Here is a 23,664-nt window from a genome sequence, read left to right on the forward strand (position 1 = left end):
GGTCAGTGGCTCTTGTGTCAGACTCCCGTCTTGGCTGTCTTCCTCAATCAGGTGAAACCAGGGGCAGGATTAGGTACCCTGAAACTCAGAAAGGCTTTCCCTACACTGTTGAAGCTTAGCAATTTAGAGTGCCAAACGAGAACAATGACAGAGCTATTTGCTATTCTTGGTCGTGGGACATGGAAGCAGTTGTTCCCTTAACTCAATGCCAGTTAGCACGGGGCTGGTATGGTATATGCTATATTGTTATATTTACTGCCCTGCCGCCTGTCTGCATTTCTGCTGTTTGTACTTTGCCTCATGCAGATCCTTTCTTATTTTCCGTTTTCTTGTACCCTCCTGCACCATCAGAAGTTTGGAAAAGTAAGATAAGGGGCACATTGAAAACTGAAAGGCAATCTGAAATCTACCTTGACACATCTGCAAAGCTCCCAAATTCCCGGGCCTTGCCTAAACAGACTGCCAGTCATTCTGGACTGTGGCGGGACGCAGATGTTTGTGTAAAGTAGACTCAAGTTTGCTATACCCAAGAAGGAAACCACCAGGCTAATTTTACTTCCACTTGAACCAGAATGAAACCAAGACCTGAAGAATGAAAACCTTTGACATTAACCATTGATTCACTTCAGTGAATTATTATATTACAACCAGAATCACTGTGGCATTTGAATGATTTTGATGAAATATCTAATTGTGGGGCTCAGATTAAATTGGACGCTTTTCTTTAGTGAGCAGCTTGTGGCCAAATTCCCATTTTCATTACAATATGTTAAGCATCGTGACAACTCATGTTAAACCTGCAACAAATTATTAATTACATTTGGGATTTCTGTAACTAATTTTGTTACATAGTAGCCTCATGAGATGCCTTAAATACTAAGAGTCAGAAAGAACGCCTCAAAGCTGTTTCTATTCTCAGCAATTATACTTTGTAAAAATCCTTGCTTGACTTTTAAATCCAGTTGCTAAATATAAAAACTGTTCCCTGAAAAATCAGAACACCTAATCATATTTTTATTTGTTTGTTCTTTAAAGGAGAAGGATGTCGAGGAAAATAGAAAGCTCATGGCTGAAATCAGAAATCACAAGATGAATTCATCACTTGTCCAAAGACACTCAGCTGCTAAAAGAAGTCGTACTCTTAGAGGGCTGTTGAGGAGGAAGTAAGTCAGGGTGTTTCCAGTACATGACTGCTGGGGAGTCAGACAGGCTAGTCCCACAAGTCGCTTAACTGTCCGTGAACCCTGAGCCCACAACTTCAAGGCTCGGCAGCTTCGTCCTTCATGGCACCAAACCTTGATATTAGGGATGCAAAGACACACTCATAAGAATCATGGGTTTGCTCTTACTCAAAATTCAGGGGACTGGCTGAAAACAAAACAGGGAGACCTTATCTCTAGGTGAAAGGGATTCTGTGTTAACTGTCAATTAAATCAACATATAAAATAAGTAAAAGAGATATGGTACAGAAGAGCATCAGGGTCAAACATTTAAAACCAGATTAAGCTAAACTGTAGAGAACCAAATGGCTTTTACCTCTGTAAAAAAAAGAACATGAGTGCATGGATTGTCTCTTCATGTAGAGAAACTGATGTACCTTTTGCCATGGTTGGTTGAGTAGTAAATTACTGAGAATGTGGGGCTGTGATGAGACTCTCAAAGTGTGCATGTAAAGTCAGGGAAACTTTGTAAGTCATGGAAGGAGCATAAGTGGGAGGCCCTGGGATAATCTTGATGCTATTCCAGGGCTGTCTCTGCAGTGCAGGGACCCCAGTTTCACCATGGGCCTCACCAGAGAGTCTTTCTGTGGAGCATTTCTTGGTTTCCATGCTGTGTTTCTGTCATGTGAATGAGCTGGAGTAAAAGCTAAGTCCTTTCCTCTGATTCACTTTTGTCATTTTTAAAAGACACCATCAGACTTGGTGACAGGGGTGGTTAAAAGAAAGGACTTCTATTTTTCAAAAAAAATTTTTTTTTTAAATAGAAGACTGGATGATGAGGTAAATGAAGTTTGCTTTTCCTTGGTTAGAGACCCTTCCTCCTACCCTTATCCCCTTTTGACCGTTGCAAAATAGCCTAGTCCAAGGAAAGGGGAGAAGACAAATGAGTGAAATAATGCCAGAGTCGGCTGTTGCCAGGAAAAACACACTCTGATTCAGTTAATTTGTTCTGTTAATGTCAAAGGCTGTGATTCCCAATTAGCTAATTTTAAGAAGCTGTAACCGAAAATAGCTACATCAGCCCTAAAGTTAGTGTTTGGTGAAGATTAGGATCTTCAAGTAAGAGAATAGGGCCCCTAAAGAGGTACTGATGTCTGTTTAAGATCATGTTGCTCAACAAGGACACGACTAGCTGGGATTTTCCAACTGGGTTTCAGCCGCTTCAGAGAAGTTGATAGAGGTGAGAGGGGAGGGGACACACCAAACATTCGGGCAACAGAGAATGTTCCACAAATCAGATTTGCGTAGTTAACTTTCTAGTGGCAGAAGCATACATGCTGGTGAGGCTCTTTGGGATAGAGATGCTCCCCTAGTTCAGGAGGAGTTAATTAAAACAGGCATGTAGTTTGCAATATTTCTAGCCCTCACTGAAAATCTCCGTGCACATAAACCAGAGCAGCTTGAGCAGCTGAGAAAAACTGGGCCAAAAACCACTCCACCAGCCTCTCTCCTTCCTCGTCCTTTACATTGGAATGGAAAGATAGAAAAATCATCATTTTTTTTTTTTAAAAGCAGAACACTCATGGTTTCTGTACAATTGCAGGTGCTTTCATTACATCTGAATAGGGTTACGATAAATCTACGCTCTTAAAAGTGAAGATCACAACTTGCTAATGAAATCACAAATTATCCAGAAGAAAACTGTGCACAGGCACACGCTGAGTGGCAGAATCTTTTGCCTCTAAAAGTTCAGTTTTTGCCTTTGTAATATTAAAGCCCAGCAGGGAGCCGGCAGGACACTGCTTGTGCTGTCTTGTCACGTTATGAGTTTCTGGTTTCAGATAAAAGGGGAGAAAGTGCCTTTAAGAAAGCAAAAAACTGGAGAAAAAATTAAACTTCCTTCTCGGAAACCTAAGGGTTGTTTTTCTGGAGATGATGGATAATGGCATTTCGAGTTATTTTAGTTTTTAATAGAGAAAATGGAGGCAAGTCATGGAGGGAAAAGAGAGTATATAAATAAATAGAACAAGGTGAAGTTTCAACAAGAGCTTCCCTCAACTTTTTCTTTCTTTCTTTCTATCTTTGTCTCTCTTTCCTTTTCTCTCTTTCTTTTTTTGAAATCTTAAACCCTATTTCTGGCTTGCATTTGGTAGGATTCCTGCCCTGGCTTTTATTAAAAACAGACTTTACGTGGTCAGAATTCTCCATCTAAAGCTAAATTTTAATAGGCATAAGGATCCTAACAAAGTCTTTCTTGCTCTCTCTCAGGTGAACCCCCCCTCGTCCCCCCAAGGATTTCCCTCCCAGTGCGCTGAACTGGCGCTGAAACTGGAAGGCTCAGCAAAAACCACCAATTTTCCTCTTTTACTCTGAACCCTCATTTCTGTTTTACTTTTGAGACTCTTTGCAAGGTCAGATCAAGTTAAGTCTGGCTCTAACCTGAGAATACTCCAGAAATTTTGAATAACACGCTGTTGTCCTGTAAATTCCCCAAAGCAGGTGCCTGAAACCTGGCAGTTTCCCTTCTCCAGCAGAGGCTCCAGAGCCCGATTCCTGCTGCCTACCTTGTATGTGTGTGAGCTGGGAAATACCAAGGGCGACTCCACCTGGCTTAACAAATCAATTTAGCATTCAACAGTTATCTCTGAAGGGTATTGGCAAGCCAGCTTATCTGAAACCCAGAGGTAAAGCAGCCAAGCGAGCAGGCAAAGACATGCACTTTCATTCTCGAAGACAGGCGCCACCAGGTTGCTCTAGTTCCTTCTTATAGCTAAACAGACAAAATAGCCCACTTTAAGGCTCCTGTATGGGACTCCCGTCTTCCCACGCTTAACACCCCCCCACCCCGCCCCGCCAATGGCCTCCACACCTTCTTGGCACAACTGCAGACCCTTTCCCAGTCAGTTTTAAGTTTCCTAAAACAATAATTTAATCTTGTGTGTGGTGAGGCTCAATGCTGACCTTTATGCTTGTTTACATGGAAGGGACAGTCTTTTGAATACTGCAGTGCAGTGGTTCTCCAGGGGAGGGTCCTCAAGCCTTCTCAACCCTAACCCTAACCTCTCCCCTCATCCCCCCACCCCACCCCTCCGCCTCTCTCCCAGCCCCCAGTGGCAATGTCTGGAGACATTCTTAGTGGTCACAACTGAGGGAGTGCAGCCGACATCCACTAGGTAGATGCCAGGATGCTGCTGAACATCCTAAAACGCATAGCACAATGTCCACAACAAAAATGTCAGTAGTGTTGAGGTGGAGAAACCCCGACATGGTTAGGAGACTGCTTGGGATTAAAGCCCAGCTCGATTCAGGCCTGGCTGAGCAGCCTTGGGCAAGTTGCTTAACCTCTGTGCCTCGTCTGTAAAATAGATAATAACCTATCTCATGGGGTTGTTGTGAGCATTAAACAAAAATGTACCTGCAAAGCTCTTAGGACAGTGCCTAGCATACATTGAGAGCTCAATAAATACTACCTGTTGTTACTGTTATTACCAGAAATTCAGCTCAGTTCCAAATAAATTATAAGCCAAACCTATTGAGGTTAGAAAAAAAAAATACATAGGTTTGAGAGTACATATATCCTCTTTGATAGGGACCAAAATCATGATGGCAATAACAACCACAGTGCTTTACAGTTTGTGAGACTCTTTCAAATACCTTGTCTCATATGATTTGGGCCACATCCTTGTTATATCTTTATTTCATAGATGAGGAACTCCTGGCTCAGTTAAATGAGTGGCCCAAGGCCTGTGGCAAACCAGGTCTTCTGATTGCACATCTCCTTCTATTCCCCCTACACTTCCCTTTGTTTAGTGGGTTAAGATGCCCCTTCTTCTCTTCATTATACCCAACAGCCTGAAGATCAAAATAAATGTAAGTACTGAAATCAGAGGGTGAGGTGACTCAGGCTTCATGGGTGGGCAGAACTCACTTCTCTTTTTATGGTACCTGCATAGTAAGGTTTTTCTTCATGGAGTATACAAATATTTTAACCCTCTGAATTGAACTTCTAAAAAACTAACTTTCTGTATGGGCTATTTTCTTTCATTTTTAAATTTCTGATGTTGAGGGAAAAAACCCTAATTCCCTCTATTTTCAAAATCTCTAATTAGTATATTGACCATAAATGTATGAAGGTTAGAATATAGCTTCAACTATATGTATACATATTTCAAGTTCTACTTATTTATTAGCTATTCTGTTTCACAGTTAAGCCTGACAATCTGCTTACAAATGCCAAATGTATTATTCAAATGTACAATGTTCTATCTTATATGTGATCAATGACTGCACACAGCAATTATATGTCTGTATTAAAATTTCTATGCATAGCTTTTTAAAAAACAATCACAGATTAACCAGCCAGATTTTTACTCAGCCTACATTAAAGTTAATAATATTGGGTTTAAGGGTCAAAGTTCAGAGGGCAGATGGATAATATTCCTTGAAGTCAGTGGTTTTCTAGAATTCCTCTGGTAATAGAGAAGGCCAGGCCTTAGCTGGTGATGCTCTTGTGACCTAGGGAGCACACAGCTTGCAGCAACCCAGCCACGACTCTTTCATTTCAAAGGTCTCCGTCAAATTCTACAACCAGCTGCCAAATCGTCATTCATCTGGACCCAGGTTTCTTTGGTCCCATTTAGTTTGTGCCAGTTGAGAAAGGAGAGGTTTAGGCCATATACTGGTTTCTAAATGGTGTCACAGGCTCAGCAATCTTCCCATGATCCCCCTCCCGGAGGGAAAGCTGAAAACGTGTATCACAGTATCTTTACCATTTTCTTTTCCAAATCAATTTTGTCTGTCAGGCTATGAGAAGAGAACCGATGAGCATGGCCCTGCTTTCGGCCTCGCGCAGAACACTCACCTTGGGACGCTCGGAGGGGCCCTGGTGGGCCGAGACGGAACCTGTGGAGGCGCCCCGAACGAGTCGCCGCTGTTGGGGAAAGGAGGCAATGGGCCAGGCCGGAAGGGCACTGGAGGCGCTGCCGAGTGGGGTCCCGGGGAGGGGATGGCGGGTGCGGGCCCGCGGCCGGACGTGGGCCGCGGGAGGGGCGCGCTCAGCGTTGGTCTCCGCTGGGTGGTGGGGCTTGGAGGCGGGGACCTGGGGGCAGAGACCGACAGCAGTTTGCCCATCCTCCTCTCCGTTGGAATTCATCCTTAAAAAATATTTTATAACTGACTGCTTTTTAAAAAGTATTTTCTGACTAACTCAGACACGTGTTAGGGATGTTAAACGGTAATAGAAGGGTAAATAGTGAAAAGAAAGTTTCCCTCCTCTCCCCCCTTGCTCTGTGGAGACAACCAACATCTTTTCCTGGGTATCCTTTTTAACTATATTCTACAATATCTTCTCTCTCTCTCTCTCTCTCTCTCTATATATATATATATATATACACATTGCTTTTTTGTACACAATGTTCTACAACTTAACTTTTTTTTTTTTAAGTTTCACATTAACTAGCCTGTTTTCATTCCACTACTTAAAGAACTTACTCTTTTTAATGGCTGTATACCGTTCCAATGTAAGGATATATTGTGCTTGATTTTTTTTTTAAGTGTAAAGTTTTTTTTTAATTATGTGTAACACAGTTATTTAAGTCAATAAATTTTTAAGGAATTTCACATGTTCTGATTCTTTCCACTGCCAATCACCTTAGTTCCTCCAAACTCATAATCTTCAAGATAAAATAGCCCTTTCAAAAAGATGTTATCATGTAAGTCAGCCCACAATTCTTTTAGTTAGGCTTCTTTTATCTCCAGTGAAATATGGACACACTTCAAAATTCCCCACCTGTAATCTTTAGGATCCAATTTCCTCAAGCGATTTACTTTAGGACCATGTTTAGGGTCAGGAGATGGATCTGCCCGGTTCTGAATTTGACACACTCTAAAAATGTACTAGGTTCAAATCATATTCACTCCTAAGCCATCACACCCTAGAACAGTACAGATCATTGGGATATGCCAATACCTAAGATGAAAAGTTTGTTAGGTTTTTCATAGTTTACTTGGCAGCTCTGTCTTGTAATTCTTTCCCACAGATCTAACAAGTAGTTCTATAAGTAAAGGAAACCACACAGTTAATCTATGAGGCGTTTCCAATGATTTTGTGCTTGATTTTGAAAGCGGTTGGGATCATCTGACCTTCTCTCTCGCTCCTGGACTTAAATATCTTGTTTCCTCTTTTTTCTTTAGGTTCATACTGGTTTAGGGAAGCACATTCAGAAAATGACACTGGACAAGCCGGGAGGCCTCCAGTGATGTGCAGCCATCTTCCTACCTGCGGGAATGCTGGATCCAGGAGTCGTCCACTGGCGGCGGTGCGGGCGTGAACGTCGTGGCTGTGTTGATGTCACCGATGACCACGAGGGCTTCTTTAAGGGCCTGGTACATTCGAAGCATCTCATCCCGGCGCTGAGCCTGTTCTGCAGATTCCTCCATCAGAGTATTTTGGTCCTCTGAAGAATATAACTGTGCTAGGAGCTCAGAATTTATGAAATCTTTAACCTGCCAGGTCACCACAGAAAAGTAAAAAATGGGAATGAATGAGTGACTGAATGATAAACTGGTTCATAGCCTGTGGACAAAGGCCACAAAAGTCCACTCTGGGAAAAGGGATGCATTGTGCATCTATTTACGCTTATTTTCTTCATTATCCTCCCAATGCCAATAATAGTTTTCCTCTCAGTTTTATGGCTGTTGACAGTAAAGAAAAACATAGATTAGTTGAAAAGAGGGCCAAACCTCACCATTGCCAGAACAGGGCCTGTTGGCTGTACAAGCATTTCTGCAATGTTATCTGAGGCTGCTTGGCTTATATATAGACAAGGGAAGGTACCAGGAGGTAAGCAGTGGTATTTTCAACAGGAAACAATGACACACACAAACCTATGTAATAATACAAGTTATTCCTTCCTTGGTATTCCCAGCCCTTTACCTAGCTTTTACCAAAATCACTGGAATACTATTAAGACCCCAGGTTTCAGTGTTGTTTCAAAAGTGGAATTAGCACCAATAAGTATTTATTAAATACAGAATCGTATATAATTATGCAAGTTGATTTACCAAAAAAAAGTGATATATTCTCTGCTTTCTAGAGCTTAACAGTGATGAGGACTGACATAAGGTTCCATAGTTAACAGATATATGAAAACAAACTAAAATAAGAAAAATTCGTATGAGTCTTAGGGGAGGGGCATTTTGTGGCAGGATGAGAATGGAGAGGATGCATATATTGTGTAGCCCTGAGAGAGAGAGAACCAATCATTATATTCCATCAAGTCTAAGACACCACTGATTTTAAGACACACCAGTCTTTTATGTGCCACTAAGAAAGAAAAAACACCATCAACTAAACTACAACAGAATGCCAAGATGTCATTGAGTGTAACATGCATCTTCATGTTAGAAATGTTAAATGTGAAAAAAGTGAATGTGAGAATCAATGAAATCCAATGTGCCTTTACAAGTTATCTGATTTAAATTCTCACTGCATACTTATGAAATGTATATTATTATCCAAATTTTACAGATGAAGGAACTGAATGGACTTCAGAGAGTTTAAGTAACTTGCCCAAAGTCACACAACATTAAGTTGAACCCCAAATTTTCTGACTTGAAGTCCAGTGCTCTTTCCATTAACCCCCTTGCCTCACTTTGAGTGCTTAGAAAAGATAATTTATGTTTAAGCATCATTATTTTAGTGTGGTGCACATGTATGACAATTAACTTAAGCCTAGAAAAATAAAGCAATTTGGATTTTTCAGTTTCTCTGTTAAATGAGAAAGCTAGTGCTTATCTAGAGTCACTGGCTCTAAGAAAGGCCAAAGTCCAGTATATTTAATTGTTACTAATTCAAGCAGACAACAGAACACCTGTCAGATGCTCAAAATTCCTGGGTTGTAGTTACATCTGTAACTCAGAGATGACAAGACTCTCAAACACATAGCTTCACTATTTTTTAAAGGTATCAAACCATGTAGATAATTCTACTAATCCGAAAATTCAGCTAAATCACAGCTTTGTTGTGGTGAAATAAAAAGTGTTCTCTGCCCATATTCTGTAAACCAGGAGTGATTTAAATGTGGAAGCAATCTAATACGCAAGATGTATTTGGGCAACTGTCTGGTGGAAGGGAAGGTTTATGTGTGATAGCTGTGGAGGGTAAATTTGGCCAGATAACCCTGGGCCAGGTGTCAAGGCCTTGAATGTCAAGGAAAAGTGCTTGAACTTTATCCACTTGGCAATGGGAAGCCATGGAAGGCTTTTAAAACAAGTAAGTGAAATAATAAAAGAGAGTTTTAGGAAAATCAATCTGGCTGTGATTGGAAAATAATTTGCAAGTGTGGTAGTAGAGATAAATCTGTCGGAAGGCCATTGCAGATCATTTATGAGATGATAAGGGTTTAATTTAGTAAGTGGCATAGAAAATATGGGCAGATATAAATGACATTATAAAGGAAAAACCAACAGGACTTGGTGCTGTTTGGATGTGAAAGGCAACAAAGAAAGGAACAAAGACACCTCAAGCATTGAGGTTTGGGTGAGGGGAAGTCAAAGAAAGTCAGATTTAGAGAAGATAGTAAATTTGGCTTAAGAAATATTTCATTCCCCTCCTTGAAGATTTATTTACTGCCAGACACACCTGCAGGTACCCAAGGAGTCATGCACGCTTGCACAAATCTTCCACTGTGAGGTGTGTGTATCCACTTGGAGAGATGATGCAACTCCAAACTCAAAACCAGACAAGTTTCCTGGCATTGACCATCAGTTGGGTTAAGCTCTTTTGAAGCTTTACATCTTCCTGGAGTATCACTTAGAATCTATTAAACACAATTTAAAAGAAGATTCTTCCAAGAATAGATTTAAAGCAGATCTGAATTAAGAAGCAACTGTCAAACAAACCACAAAATAAAATAGTAAGAGCCTGCTTCAGCATTTTGATCAAAGATCTGCCTTGAATCAACTCTTCCACATCAAAATGTTACACACTAAAACTGTAACATAGATGGATAGTTGGATAGTTGCCTACTATCCAATAGGTTTGGCAATGTTCTGAAATAATATGAATAATTTTAGCATGAGAGAAAATGGCAATATAGCACAGTGGTTAAGGGCATATTCTTTGGAATCAGACAGCTCTGAATTTGAGTCCTAGCTCTAACACTTATTGTTCTTGGACAAGTAATTTAATCTCTTTGAGTTTCAGATTCCTGATCTGTAAAATGAGGTTAAAGGTAGGAGCTGCCTCAAGAGCTGGTGGAAGGAAAAAAAAAAAAAAGAGTTGGTACAAGGATTCAGTGAAAGAGTGAATATAAATTGCCTAGCATGATGCCCAGCATTTAGTCAGTGCTCCATCAACAAAAGCTGTTCTTTTTACAGTATATAGTCTAACTTGGCGTTAGGTATGAAGGGGTAGGAAGTTAGTGCAACAGTGCTGGCATCAAGTGACATAGTTCAACATAAAGCATAAGCTAACATTTTATTTTGCACTTAAGAAAACTTCTAGAAAGACTCTTCTCCTCCTGCTAGCCTCACTTTCTAATGCTACAACTGGAACAAAGGTGGGGGACTTCGGGGAGTTTCCAGACACTTCAGGGACTTTCTGAGCAGTTTGTATGTCAATGGTACAAATATTTAAACCAAGGATTCTGCACAATTGGAGGGCAAGTGGGTCTCTTTTACATGATAGCATTTAGAAAATACCTCACAGAACGTGACATAAACTAATTATACTTGGATGCGAGATTTGAAATAATATTTATGCCTTTAATTATAACACCTTATAACCTATACATCTTTGTGTGGTTCACCAAAAAATTCTCACACACAAAACCTCATTCCAGTTCAAACTCTACAGGCTAGATAAACAGGCATTACTGCACCATGTCGTTCTGCTCAGTGTAAAGGAATGTGAGGTCATTAAAAACGTTCCACATGTTTTCCTCTCTTTCTTACTTTAACCCTTCTCTAGCAACCTGCAGTATTTTTGGATCTGTAACTTTCTTTGTCTTTATTACTACAACCATTTTAAAGCCTTCACAAATAGGAGAGGCATTTATAGAGTTTTCATACAATTCAGTTTACTAAGGAGACCATTTCCTTAAAATCTCTGTTTTGAGACAGGAGGAACTACAGAATGGGACAGTGATAACTCTCATTCACGTGAATACACACATAAAAATTTAATTGAGATGTTTAATTTTGTTTAGTTTTAGAGAGGGACTTGGGTAGAATTTTGTGATTCTTTGAGATCTCACAATTCTCTCATTTCCGCTTAAGGCTGCTTTACATTTCTGAGGGATTTCATTTTGCTAAAGACCAACGAAGTTTTCCTTCTTTAAAAAAAAAAAGTAACATCCTTTGACTCACAAAGGTCGAGAAAAGAAGATAGATGCACAAAAAAGTACGTACTGTATGATTCCAAAGTTCAAGAACAGTTAGAACTCATCTGCAGTGTAAGAAAGCAGGAGTGTTCCCCTTGGTGGGGAGTGATAGGGGAGGGGGAGAAAGAGTGGGGCTTCTGGGTCCTAGTCAGGATCTGTTTCTTGAGCAGGATGCAGAATTCTTGACCCGTGGAAACAAATCAGTGCTCTGGCATTTAAGATGTACTTTTCCCACAAATAATGAACATTTAAAATAACACTCTACTTCACACACATTAAAGTTACAGTAAGTTTTGAAACTAGGGCACATGTTACTAATTTTCCACCAAAGTATCAATGGCCAAGGAGAGTGAACCTGGACCTCCAGGGGTCCAGGGGCACAGGCTCCAAGTGTGAAATGCCTCTAGGTTTCATGTTTGGTTCTTAAAATGTTTCATAAAAAAACTTTACATTCTATTTTGTATTAGCTGGGTTTGTTTGAATATGAGGAACAATGTTTTAAATTACTTACTAGTTAAGATACAAAACATTGTTTCTCATATTCAAACAAACCCTAATTAAATCTTCAAGTAAAATGAACCCTCTGGGCGAGTCACTTAAACCTCTTGGGGCCTCAATTTCTTCATTTGGAAACTGCACAAAATCATGAGTACCCAGCAGGTGGCTATTCTGTTCAAACACAGAATTGTGTGCCCCTTAGCCAGTAATACTTTTCGAATAAAACTGGATCCACTTTCTTGATTCTCTGATGGAGAACTTCTGGTGGTGTGAGCTACAGAGAAGAGGCCACCAAAATATGCTTGCTGTGGGGCATTATATGTGTGTTTTCTTTAATGTACCGAACAAAACTCTGTTTCTTTGCCTGTAGCCTGTCTAGAACAACCGCCTGTCGTAAACTTGCTATTTCTTTGCGCTGCTGTTACCTGGTATGTTTAAGCAATGAAACAGCTGCTGCATTTCAATAGACAAAGGCTTACAGTATGTCCGAGGGGAGGCATTTATTGCTGGCTTTAAATTTCTTAAACAATTCCATATGGAGACTTGAGTGGCAGAACGCTTAATGTAAACTTTCAAAGGAAACTGCCCACCAAATTCTGAACTTTATGAAAGTTGGCTGAAACATATTCTTTTTCAGAAGGCAGAGTAGTCACTCCGATTTCAAAGAGGAAGGGCCACAGCACCATTTTCAATAGTGATAGTCAACAAATAGAGGACCCGGCTTTAGGCATTTATTGGTTCTGGAGGAACAGCTAGCTTTCTCACCCACAACCATTTGTAGAAACAGCAGGGTTAAGTGGATGGAATTCAGAATAAGGAGTCAAAGTATGTGTTTTCTTGTTGTGATTCTATGACTAATTCTCTCACTTGAAGATCTCTTCACTTTAAATAAAAAAAAAGTCAACACATATGCATGACACAGTGTTGGGTGTTCACTGTGTTTCTGTTCCTGTACTCAACAGGAATGAACAAATTCTTCTGGAATGAACAAAAAGGGCTCAGACGTTCTGTACAATAAAATGCCATGAGAATATGAGTACATTTAAAAAAAGGGATTTGTATTTTTACATATACATAATTACATATATAGATTTAATATATATATTTTATATATATAACTATATACTCTTACATGTATAGTAAAAAAGTGGATAAAATAATACCCAAAGAAAAGCAGTCATCCTAGATGTGTAAAAGTACTTTCTGGTAGATACGAAAAGTTAAATTCAAACAAAGATAACCATAACTTCATAAGAATCCAGCATTACATAATGTTTTTGCTTTCTCCTTATTCCTATTAATCTCTACTTCAAGGTTTGACCTTGGAGATCAGATCTTAATTGAAGTCTTCTTTCTCATGACTCTTGTGTGAGGTCTCCCTGGAGACAATTAGCAGAACTTTACTTCCACGGATAATACCCTGTAGGTGGGGCTTTCGCCATTTCATGAAACAAGTGAGCACACCAGTGAGGAGTGAGGGCAATTACCCTCGTGTGTGTGTGTGTGTGTGTGTGTGTGTGTGTGTGTGTGTGTGTGTGTGTGTGTGTGTGTGTGTGTGTGTGTGTGTGTGTGTGTGTGTGTGTGTGTGTGTGTGTGTGTGTGTTTCTTGAGAAGGTGAAAGTAGGTTAGATCTGCAACAGGTTTTTTTTTTTCCTTTTAACTAATTTATGTCAAGCCACTCCTCACAGCTATAGACAGGAAGTGCTATTTCCTGTGCTGATGATATAATATAGTGCAGAGCAGGGCAGCGTTTGAACTGATGGCAGCACTAATGACTCTCAGTAAAACAGTGAAAAGATAAATGATACTTAATCAGGAAAATGTTTAAATAAGCAAGTGCCTGGATTCCACGGGCAAAACAACCTGAACTCATTTAAGTGAAGTTAAGAGGGTAATTTAAAAAATAGACTATTTGCTTAGTACTTTATATTTTTCAAAATGGCATATAGTCACACTTATGATGTTCTCTGACAACTCTGTGGGGTAGTTCAGCGTTCTTAGTGTAGTTTTAGCAGTGACTGAGTTCAGATCAGAGGGGCCAAATGATTTGCTTCAGGTCACACAGCACGCCATTGACCAAGCTTAAGTATATAATTTATAGTTTCCAATATATTTGCAATACATTGCTTACCTGCTGATGCATCAAAGCATCCTACTGACCTTGTTTGAATAAATGGAATGTGTACAAAAACAGAGTGAGTTAAAAACAAGATTGCTCCCGTGACTGTTTGGGGCTTCTTAAAATTAAGAAACTCATAGATCATGAATAACAAATGGATTGTCATACTTAGAATTTTGAAAGGAATCTTTATATGTGGATAATGGCTATTTACAATTCTTAAGTAGGCAGCCATATTAGTTTCTTACAATTATACTTTTCATAGTACTTCCATATATACTATCTTGTGGAACAAATCCCTAAGCCAGGTACTTTTTCTATGATTCATATTTCACTTATGGAGGAAATAGGTAGAAATAAGGATTTGTCTTAGGTTAACAGAGTCTGTAGCAGAGCCAAGCACAGAATCCAGGTTTCTCCTAAATTCTAGTGTGGGGCTCTTTTCAGTACTTTACCATCTAATTTTTATTTGTTACAAGCAAATGCTCATAATATATCATTGATTTAAATAAGAAGGTGTCCTTAGAAGATAACTAGGAATAAAATCGTTGGTGTCTCACTTTTCAAGAGTCAGAAAAGCCTGCTATAAAACACCTCATTATAGCCTATCTTATCTAAAAGATAAGTTCTCAAACAAATTGTGATGTTATTTACACTTTAACAAAGTAGCTAACAAAAGGACCAAACCAGACCATGTAATTTAAGTATCATTTTCTGACTGCTATAAAAATAACCATGAAAAGGGAGAGATTCTATGCAATATAGATCAAAAGATGGCTAGTCTAGCAGGCACTTGGAGATCCGTGGCTCTTTCATCTTTACCTTAGAAAAGAAAAGGTAACTGACTTTGTAGCCAAGGGCACAGGGCAAAAAGCCCTTTCCCATGTTAAAATAGCATTCCATAGTTTTTAGAAGGTGAAAATAATCATATTACCATATTCAGTATGTGTGTGTATGCAGAAGAGAATAAATATCTTTTCCCTTTAATCTCAAAGTCTAGGAGCCAGGGTATCTGGTTTTATTGCTGGCTTTGCAACTAATTTATACCCTGACTAGAGTATTTTTGCTCTGCTTTATTGTAAGCAAATTCACACCCTTCTAGAGGAGACAGCCAATAGGGAATACCACTGTACTGTATCTAGAAGTTTTATGTTTTCTTTCTTAAGTTCTCTTCCACTTGTCAGTCACTTACCGCTTGTAATGGAAAATGATAAGCCTAGGTGATAGGTATTTCGACCATCCAGAAAATATCACAAAGAAGCTGAAGAGAATGTGAGCAATTTCCACACTAGGATGGGTTAGAGGTTAAAATGAGACAGTTTATAATCACTTACATTATTGATCATAAGATGCATTATCGTTTTTGGAATTAGGTCTCGGATACATTTGTTGATAATAGACATGTAGGAGTCTACGAGGTTGCGAATGGTCTCCACTTGCCTCTCCAACTGTGGGTCCATGGAAAAGTTTTCTGCTTGGCCATTCTCATCATTTTCAGTCTAACAGAAAGGAAAGCCAAACATGGATTATTTCACATTTATTCAGAAGAGAAAAATACCAGATATTATCATATGAAAGACTTCTCTTTACTGAATTTGGAGTTGTACTACTAGATGGTAGCATCTTTATCTTGATTCAAACAGCCATTAATTCTGAAAAGAGATCAGAACCATGCAGTTATTATTCTACCTTTAGCCTGCCACAATTGAGGAAAAGCAAGTATTGTAATTCTGAACGAATGTTTAGATGGATGACCAGATAAACAGTGCACCTAACAACATACCTCCAGAGAACAATCTAATCTTAAGCCATTTGCAAGCTGGCCAAAGAACTGAATCCAAACATATGATGCAGATGTACACTTCTGGGAGGCGTCTCCAGGGATCCTATAGATTAGAAATAACCTTGGTGTTGTTCTGGAACTCCTAGGTCTGCTCTGGAATGGATCAGCACTTGGATCAGTCCAGATTTAAAACTAAATCTCCTAGGCCTGGCCTGGAGCCAAAATAAGAGATATAGGGGATAATTCATTTTTCCATGCTCTTGCTGGAATTTGTTATATAAATTCATGCTTCTGTCATCACTACTAAAGGCTGGCTCAACTGTGAAAAACTTAAAGTTTTAACTTCTAACTTGTTATTCTTTGAATAAAACAGAACACATCCACACACAAAGCATTTATTTCTGCAACATGAGAGAAGCATCTGTTTTCTATACTATGGAACTTGAGTTAATTAATTTTGGCTTATCCACCAGAGGCTGGGCTGGAATGGCATCTTCATCATTAAGGACTGACCTATTGGCTTGGCATTGAAATCAATTTAGAAAAAATGGTCTCCATTTCAAGTCAGGTTGAACCATCTAAGCCCCAGAACATGATAACAAATATTGTTAGTGGTCTGGCTACTTTCTAACTTTGGAAAGATTTAATTATGAATGCAAAAAATAAAAGGGGAAAATAATTTATTGCTTCCAATGTGGACATGAAGTACTTTTCTTTGGAAATGTACATACTTTGATATGCCGGGTTTTTAATCATCCAATCAGTTCTCGGCAAAGCACCATGCTGAATCGCTTAAATAAGCGTTAACTTTTGATCAATATGCATGTGTGAAAGGCATATTTGTAGGCTACAAAAATCAACAATAACAAAGGTAGAAACCAGTTCTAAACATTTATAAAGGCTTCTGTTGCTCTTCTAACACCTTAAAAATATTAAAATAATATCTGCTCACTCTAAAACACAGTGGTCACTTTCCAATCCTGAGAGTCTGGCCCCATACTTCAGGGTGACAACTGGAGGACATTTCTTTTTTTTTTTTTAACATCTTTATTAGAGTATAATTGCTTTACAATGGTGTGTTAGTTTCTGCTTTATAACAAAGTGAATCAGCTATACTTATACATATGTCCCCATATCTCCTCCCTCTTGCGTCTCCTTCCCACCCTCCCTATCCCACCCATCTAGGTGGTCACAAAGCATCAAGCTGATCTCCCTGTGCTATGTGGCTGCTTCTCACTAGCTACCTATTTTACATTTGGTAGTATATATATGTCCATGCCACTCTCTCACTTCGTCCCAGCTTACCCTTCCCCCTCCCTGTGTCCTCAAGTCCATTCTCTATGTGTGCATCTTGATTCCTGTCCTGCCCCTAGGTTCTTCAGAACCATTTCTTTTTTTTTTTTTAGATTCCACATATATGTGTTAATATATGATACTTGTTTTTCTCTTTCTGACTTACTTCACTCTGTATGACAGACTCTAGGTCCATCCACCTCACTACAAATAACTCAATTTCGTTTCTTTATATGGCTGAGTAATATTCCATTGTATATATGTGCCACATCTTATTTATCCAGTCAACCGATGATGGACACTTAGGTTGCTTCCATGTCCTGGCTGTTGTAGATAGAGCTGCAGTGAACACTGTGATACATGACTCTTTTTGAATTATGGTTTTCTCAGGGTATATGCCCAGTAGTGGGACTGCTGGGTCATATGGTAGTTCTATTTTTAGTTTTTTAAGGAAACTCCATACTGTTCTCCATAGTGGCTGTATCAATTTACATTCCCACCAACCGTGCAAAAGGGTTCCCTTTTCTCCACACCCTCTCCAGCGTTTATTGTTTGTAGATTTTTTGAGGATGGCCATTCTGACTGGTGTGAGATGATACCTCATTGTAGTTTTGATTTGCATTTCTCTAATGATTAGTGATGTTGAGCATTCTTTCATTTGTTTGTTGGCAATCTGCGTATCTTCTTTGGAGAAACGTCTATTTAGGTCTTCTACCCATTTTTGGATTGGGTTGTTTGTTTTTTTGTTATTGAGCTGCATGAGCTGCTTGTAAATTTTGGAGATTAATCCTTTGTCAGTTGCTTCATTTGCAAATATTTTCTCCCATTCTGAGGGTTGTCTTTTTGTCTTGTTTATGGTTTCCTTCGCTGTGCAAAAGCTTTTAAGTTTCATTAGGTCCTATTTGTTTATTTTTGTTTTTATTTCCATTTCTCTAGGAGGTGGGTCAAAAAGGATCTTGCTGTGATTTATGTCAGAGTGTTCTGCCTATGTTCTCCTCTAAGAGTTTTATAGTGTCTGGTCTTACATTTAGGTCTTTAATCCATTTTGAGTTTATTTTTGTGTATGGTGTTAGGGAGTGTTCTAATTTCATTCTTTTATATGTAGCTGTCCTGTTTTCCCAGCACCACTCACTGAGGAGGCTGTCTTTTCTCCACTGTATATTCTTGCCTCCTTTATCAAAAATAAGGTGACCATATGTGTGTGGGTTTATCTCTTGACTTTCTATCCTGCTCCACTGATCTATATTTCTGTTTTTGTGCCAGTACCATACTGTGGAGGACATTTCTGAGGCATCTAACTGCTACTACAGCAAGAGAGAGGATTGGAAGTTTCAAAAATGACAGTCGTTTCCCTATACCATTTCTTTTTAAATGGTCTTTGGTCACTGAAAGAATTAAATCAGGTAGTTCCTTATTTTTATTACTAATTTGTAATATAAGCACAATAGGATCTGGGATAAATAGGTAAAAAGCTAAGGTCATAAAGTGGTAAAGTGATAGAGGGAAGGTCAGCCATGGCAGTGAAAAACCAATTGTTTTCCCAAACTTCTTTCCAGGGCATAAAAACCACTGCAGATTGTGTTCCATGCTGAGCCCAAATTCTAAGAATCAGTGGTAACTGCGATGTTGTTTTAAGGGTATTGTATTTGAAAGTAAAAACTTTAGGTTCAAATTCAGGCTTTATCATGTAGTGGTTGTGTGGCCACACCTCACTTATTTAATGTAACTGAGACTCAGCTTTCCCAGCTTTAAAATGGGAATACACTTCTCTGGAAAACTTGTGGAAGTTAAGTGAGATAATGCATATGAAGTAACCTAGCCAAGGGTCTTGTGGGTGCTCAATAATGTTAGTTTCTTTCTTTCCTTTCTGAATATTAATGGAATGAGTTAGAGAGCCACTTGACTCTCAACACACATTATGGAAATTTAAGTTGAAAAATTTGAGCACAAAACATTTTCAATTCCAACCATATAAAAATGGCAAACTGTATTTTTTTATACCATCATGTTTTCTGCAAGCTAGTCCCTTTGCCTGGAATCCCCTCCTCCCATCTGTGAAGCTCTTTCATCTTTCAAAACCCAGCTCCCCCATCACCTCTTCTAGACAAACTCCCGATGGCCCTCAGACCCTCCACCGCTCCCTGTACTGTACTTCATCTGTGTCTTGTACTACTGTTTATTATTTTATCCAGCCTAATTTTATGCTTCTCCACTATTAGACTCTGGGGTCTTGTTTCTCTCTCCCTTCTCAGCACCTAGAACAGAGCTTGATGCACCAGAGAAAGAGGAGAAGCAGGAGGAGCTGACACTACAAAAGGGTTTACCTAAATCAAGAAAGCTGCCTAGAGCTTCCCTGGTGGCGCAGTGGTTGAGAGTCCGCCTGCTGATGCAGGGTACACGGGTTCGTTCCTCGGTCCGGGAAGATCCCACATGCTGCGGAGCGGCTGGGCCCGTGAGCCATGGCCGCTGAGCCTGTGCGTCTGGAGCCTGTGCTCCGCAACGGGAGAGGCCACAACAGTGAGAGGCCCGTGTACCGCAAAAAAAAAAAAAAAAAAAAAAAAAAAAAGAAAGCTGCTCAGTGCATTTCAGGATCTCCAAGAGTGCCTACTTGTTACAAAAATTGGAGATGAGAGAAACCGCAAGCTGATGAGTTAGGATCCACTACTACTTGATCATAGTGAGGATGATAAAATGATGATGAAATTATGTATATAAGTGAGAACACATGACCTACAGCTTTGTGATGAAAACATCTTTTACATAAAGCAATATAAACCTCCATAATGGATAAAGTACAATTCAGTTTGTCTCTCTGATCTGAAACATACTGGGATTTTGCTGTTGTATTTAACAGAAGGGGGTGATGGCATTTCAGCATCAACATACTACCTCTCCCAGGAACATTTATTGAGCACTTACTGTGTTCTAGGTACTGTGATAAGCACTTTACATAGAAGATCCACACCACAACCTTAGGAGGTGGGTACCATTGTTATTGTCAACCTAAGAGCACACTGAGGCTCTGAGAGCTGACACGTTTTCAGTAAGTGTAAGATGAATATAATGTGAATCCAATTTCTGGTTTTCCTTAGGTATAAAAAAATCAAGAAGTATTATGAAACAGGGGAAAATCTATAATATATCAAGTTAGCTTCACAGATAAAATGATAAATGTAAAAAGAGTTTCTAGGAAAAAGATGTCATTTTAAATACTGATATTTGTTAAAAAAAAAAAAATGATTGAGCCAAAAGAGAAAACCAGAATAAACAGCATTTATTAAAAGAACCTCTAGGAACTTGAAACACCAGGAAAATTATACCACCATTCTTATTTTCACATAGAAACACTGAATCTCCCCACTTCACACTATTCTTAACATTTAGCCTTGCTTTAATTTCTGCATATAAAAATATGCAAAAGACATTGACATTCACTTTCTGAAGTCAGATGCAAATAATAAACAAAGCATTGGAGTGAATGGAGAACACTGAACGGTTTAATTCTCAACATTAAAAAAAAAGAAACGTTCCAGGATAACCAGTAAAACAATTAGAAATTCTCTTTAGTTTTTGGAAATACTAGTAGACACTTAGTCACATGCAAATCTTAACTACTCTGATAATACCATGGGCATGATGGGGACTCACAGAATTCAAAATGCAAATTTAATTTCTTTTCTGATTTTAGAAAGAAAGAAGGAGTAATTTCCCCTTCCAGTATGTCTAAGATGAATGGGGAAAATTCACATATGTAGAAATTTTCTTTTAACTGAGTAACTGCAGAGAGCAAATACTCCCTTTTCTCTAACTCCAGTCTTAAGCAAATTCTCTATCTTTCTCTTTTCTGTATGAATACTGTGTATGACTATGTATTTTTTTCTTTGTTTAAACTATAGGATTGCAATAGGATTCTCTGCAGTCTAAGCACTGAAGTGACAGCTGTTTATCATTATCCTCATCAAGGGAATGTAAAATAAAAATAGTAATTTGTCTCTGATCTTTGAGGCAAAAAAGAATGGTCTGCAAACATTTAACCTTTTATGTGCAGGTTCATTGATGCTGTTTACAAAATGTGAATAATATTGTGAAAACCAGCTTTCTTCTGAAAAATAACAATGGACAGCCTTCCTATTGTAAATTTTTTCTAAATAGCTTTTGAGAAATCTAATGCAATTTAAACAATCAAAAATAGCAACTTAGCACTATAAATGTAAAATTGTTTATAAAAATTAACATTATTTGCACGTATTCAAGAAACAGCCTGCTTTATAAAATTTTAATTTAAAAGCTTTCTCCTAAAGACTTGAAACTTTAACAAGTGAAAGAATGATAGAGCCAAATCAGAAATAATTCCCACAATACCTCAAAGCATCCACTATAGAAGCTCTGGGCTTGATCAGGACATCTATTTTTCATATGTTTTGTTTATGTCTCCTTCCTTTCCTTAAAGCTCTTACTTAATTATGTCATAGGCTTCTTTGAGGATCATTGAAACCATCTAAATAAGGCTGGTGACTGCAACTCTTTAAAAGTGGAATAATAGAAATCCGAAGTATCCTGGCAATAATATGCACATAAGCATACTATTGAGCTAAAGGGGAGTTTGCTGCATCTCTTCTCAGCAGTGGAGAACTTTGGGAGTTAATCTACAGATCTACACAAGTGATTTTTCCAGATAACCAATGCTTGCCCCTTTTAAAGCATCTTACTACTGTTATACAATTCTCCACTCCCTTTAAAAAAAGGGTAAAAAATATCATTTAACTTTTCTTAGTGAAGCAAGTTGTCATTCTGAAAATACTGTTTCCATGGTAATGCTGCTTTGAATTTTCTAGCCCCAAAATATGGAGTATGTTTCACTAAGAACCTTTCCCCACTCCCAGTCATTCACTTCTGATTTGCAGAGGCCAGAAAGGCAGGCAATGAAACTTGTAAAAAAAAAAAAAAAACAATGGGAGAAACATGCTCCAGGAAGCCTTTGAGGATAGTCTAGGCTACAGTCTGGTACTTTGGGGCAGGTATTTAATTATTATTTCAACATAATAAGTTTATATTTATGAACTTACCTGTTCTCTGGAGAATGCTAATATACAGTCTCACTATAGATTATAAAATAGCATGTGATTCAGTGTTACATTGCTTAGTGGAGTTTATAGGTGCTGTAAGAATTCAGAGAAGCAGAAGATCAGGGAGGCTGGGATGGGGAGTTACAATGGTCTCACTCTAATGATTTAACTTTACTTCACAGCATTCACTAACAATTGAGAAATCTCATGCAATTAGATTAAGGGAGAGAGAGATGAGTCAAAAAATGATCCACCTTCATCCTCTCTATTCTATCACAGGTCTTGCCATCCCTCCTCTGTTGGTAGACCAAATATAAATTTGGGAAGCCTCCTCTCCCCCACTCTCAGCCCTGGTGGTTAGATGGGACCTCACTGATAGGGCCAAGTCCCCCCAAATACCCATCTGGCCTGGCCTCTGCGATGGTAGACGGCAATGTGACCAAGCAAAGCCAATCACAGCACATTTGTCAGAACTGTTAGGAAGGAGACGTTCCCTTTCAGTTAGGATGAAAACTTTTTAAGATGTAAGCCTGAGGGCTAGCCTGTCTCAGAACGAAGAGGGGTCAAACCTGCGAGTGAATGAAGTCAACAGAGAAAACTGCATAGCTGAGACATGGAGAGGGGCAGATATTTGAAGACATTATTGGAATGTCTGGATCCAGCTGGGACAGCTCTATCTACCTCTGGATTATACAGTTATACCAGTCAGTAAATGGTTATTTTTAAAAAGTTGAGTACACTTGAATTTAATTTCTGTTACTTATGCCCTAAAGAGCCCAAATGAATAAAACACTTAGATATTCATGATGTTCTCTCAGCCTAAAACTTTTTTCTTACACCTCCTCCTGTTCGTCCTTCACGGTTTAGCGCGAATGTAACACACCTTTGAATGCTGCAGCTAAAACACAACACCCTCTGGACATTCAGTTTAGATTTTTTATCCTTTGTCTTGTATCTTTGTTAGGTATGTAAATGTCCCTTTCCCTAACCAAAATGAAAGCTTCCTGAAGGCAGGGATCATAATGGTTGATGGCAAATCCACAAGAAAAAGGTGAAAGTTATAGGGCTAAAATGATGCTCAGATAATCCTTAGAGGATACCATTACTACATTGATGCATTCTTGTTACATTACTACATATATTAGTTAATGGGCTATACGTTTCTTTTTTTCTTCAACCAAATTGGTAGACTGACTTCTACCATATGGAAACATTTCTACATTGAAAGTTATGATGAAAAAAAATCTCACTAAATGACAGTAAAATGTCAGATAGTTTTCAAACGGATTTACATTCACTGACCCATTTAATCCTACAGCAAGCTTATGAAGTAGATATTATTATTGTTGTTGTTATTGTTGTT

General features: G+C 38.8%; 1 protein-coding gene and 1 non-coding gene across 2 annotated transcripts in view; both read right to left on the minus strand.

Annotated features, from left to right (window-relative positions):
* Nucleotides 1-4,265: 4,265 nt before the first annotated feature.
* DNM3 (dynamin 3) overlaps nucleotides 4,266-23,664 on the minus strand; it is a 545,828-nt gene continuing 526,429 nt past the window's right edge. The window contains exons 17-20 of the mRNA XM_089911124.1: nucleotides 15,494-15,658; nucleotides 7,438-7,664; nucleotides 6,022-6,258; nucleotides 4,266-5,675 (exon numbers count right to left, since the gene is read on the minus strand). Of these exons, the coding sequence (XP_089767250.1) occupies nucleotides 5,570-5,675; nucleotides 6,022-6,258; nucleotides 7,438-7,664; nucleotides 15,494-15,658 (735 nt within the window). The 3' untranslated portion in view covers nucleotides 4,266-5,569. The remainder of the gene's footprint in view (nucleotides 5,676-6,021; nucleotides 6,259-7,437; nucleotides 7,665-15,493; nucleotides 15,659-23,664) is intronic.
* LOC115801782 (small nucleolar RNA SNORA18) lies at nucleotides 7,173-7,307 on the minus strand. The gene has a single exon (XR_004022130.2). It is a non-coding gene; the product is annotated as a small nucleolar RNA SNORA18 (small nucleolar RNA).

This window comes from Delphinapterus leucas, chromosome 1, assembly GCF_059928025.1.
Source record: "Delphinapterus leucas isolate spDelLeu-1000000601 "Yukka" chromosome 1, BTC_Dleu_Yukka2, whole genome shotgun sequence".
Classification (NCBI taxonomy): Eukaryota; Metazoa; Chordata; class Mammalia; order Artiodactyla; family Monodontidae; genus Delphinapterus; species Delphinapterus leucas.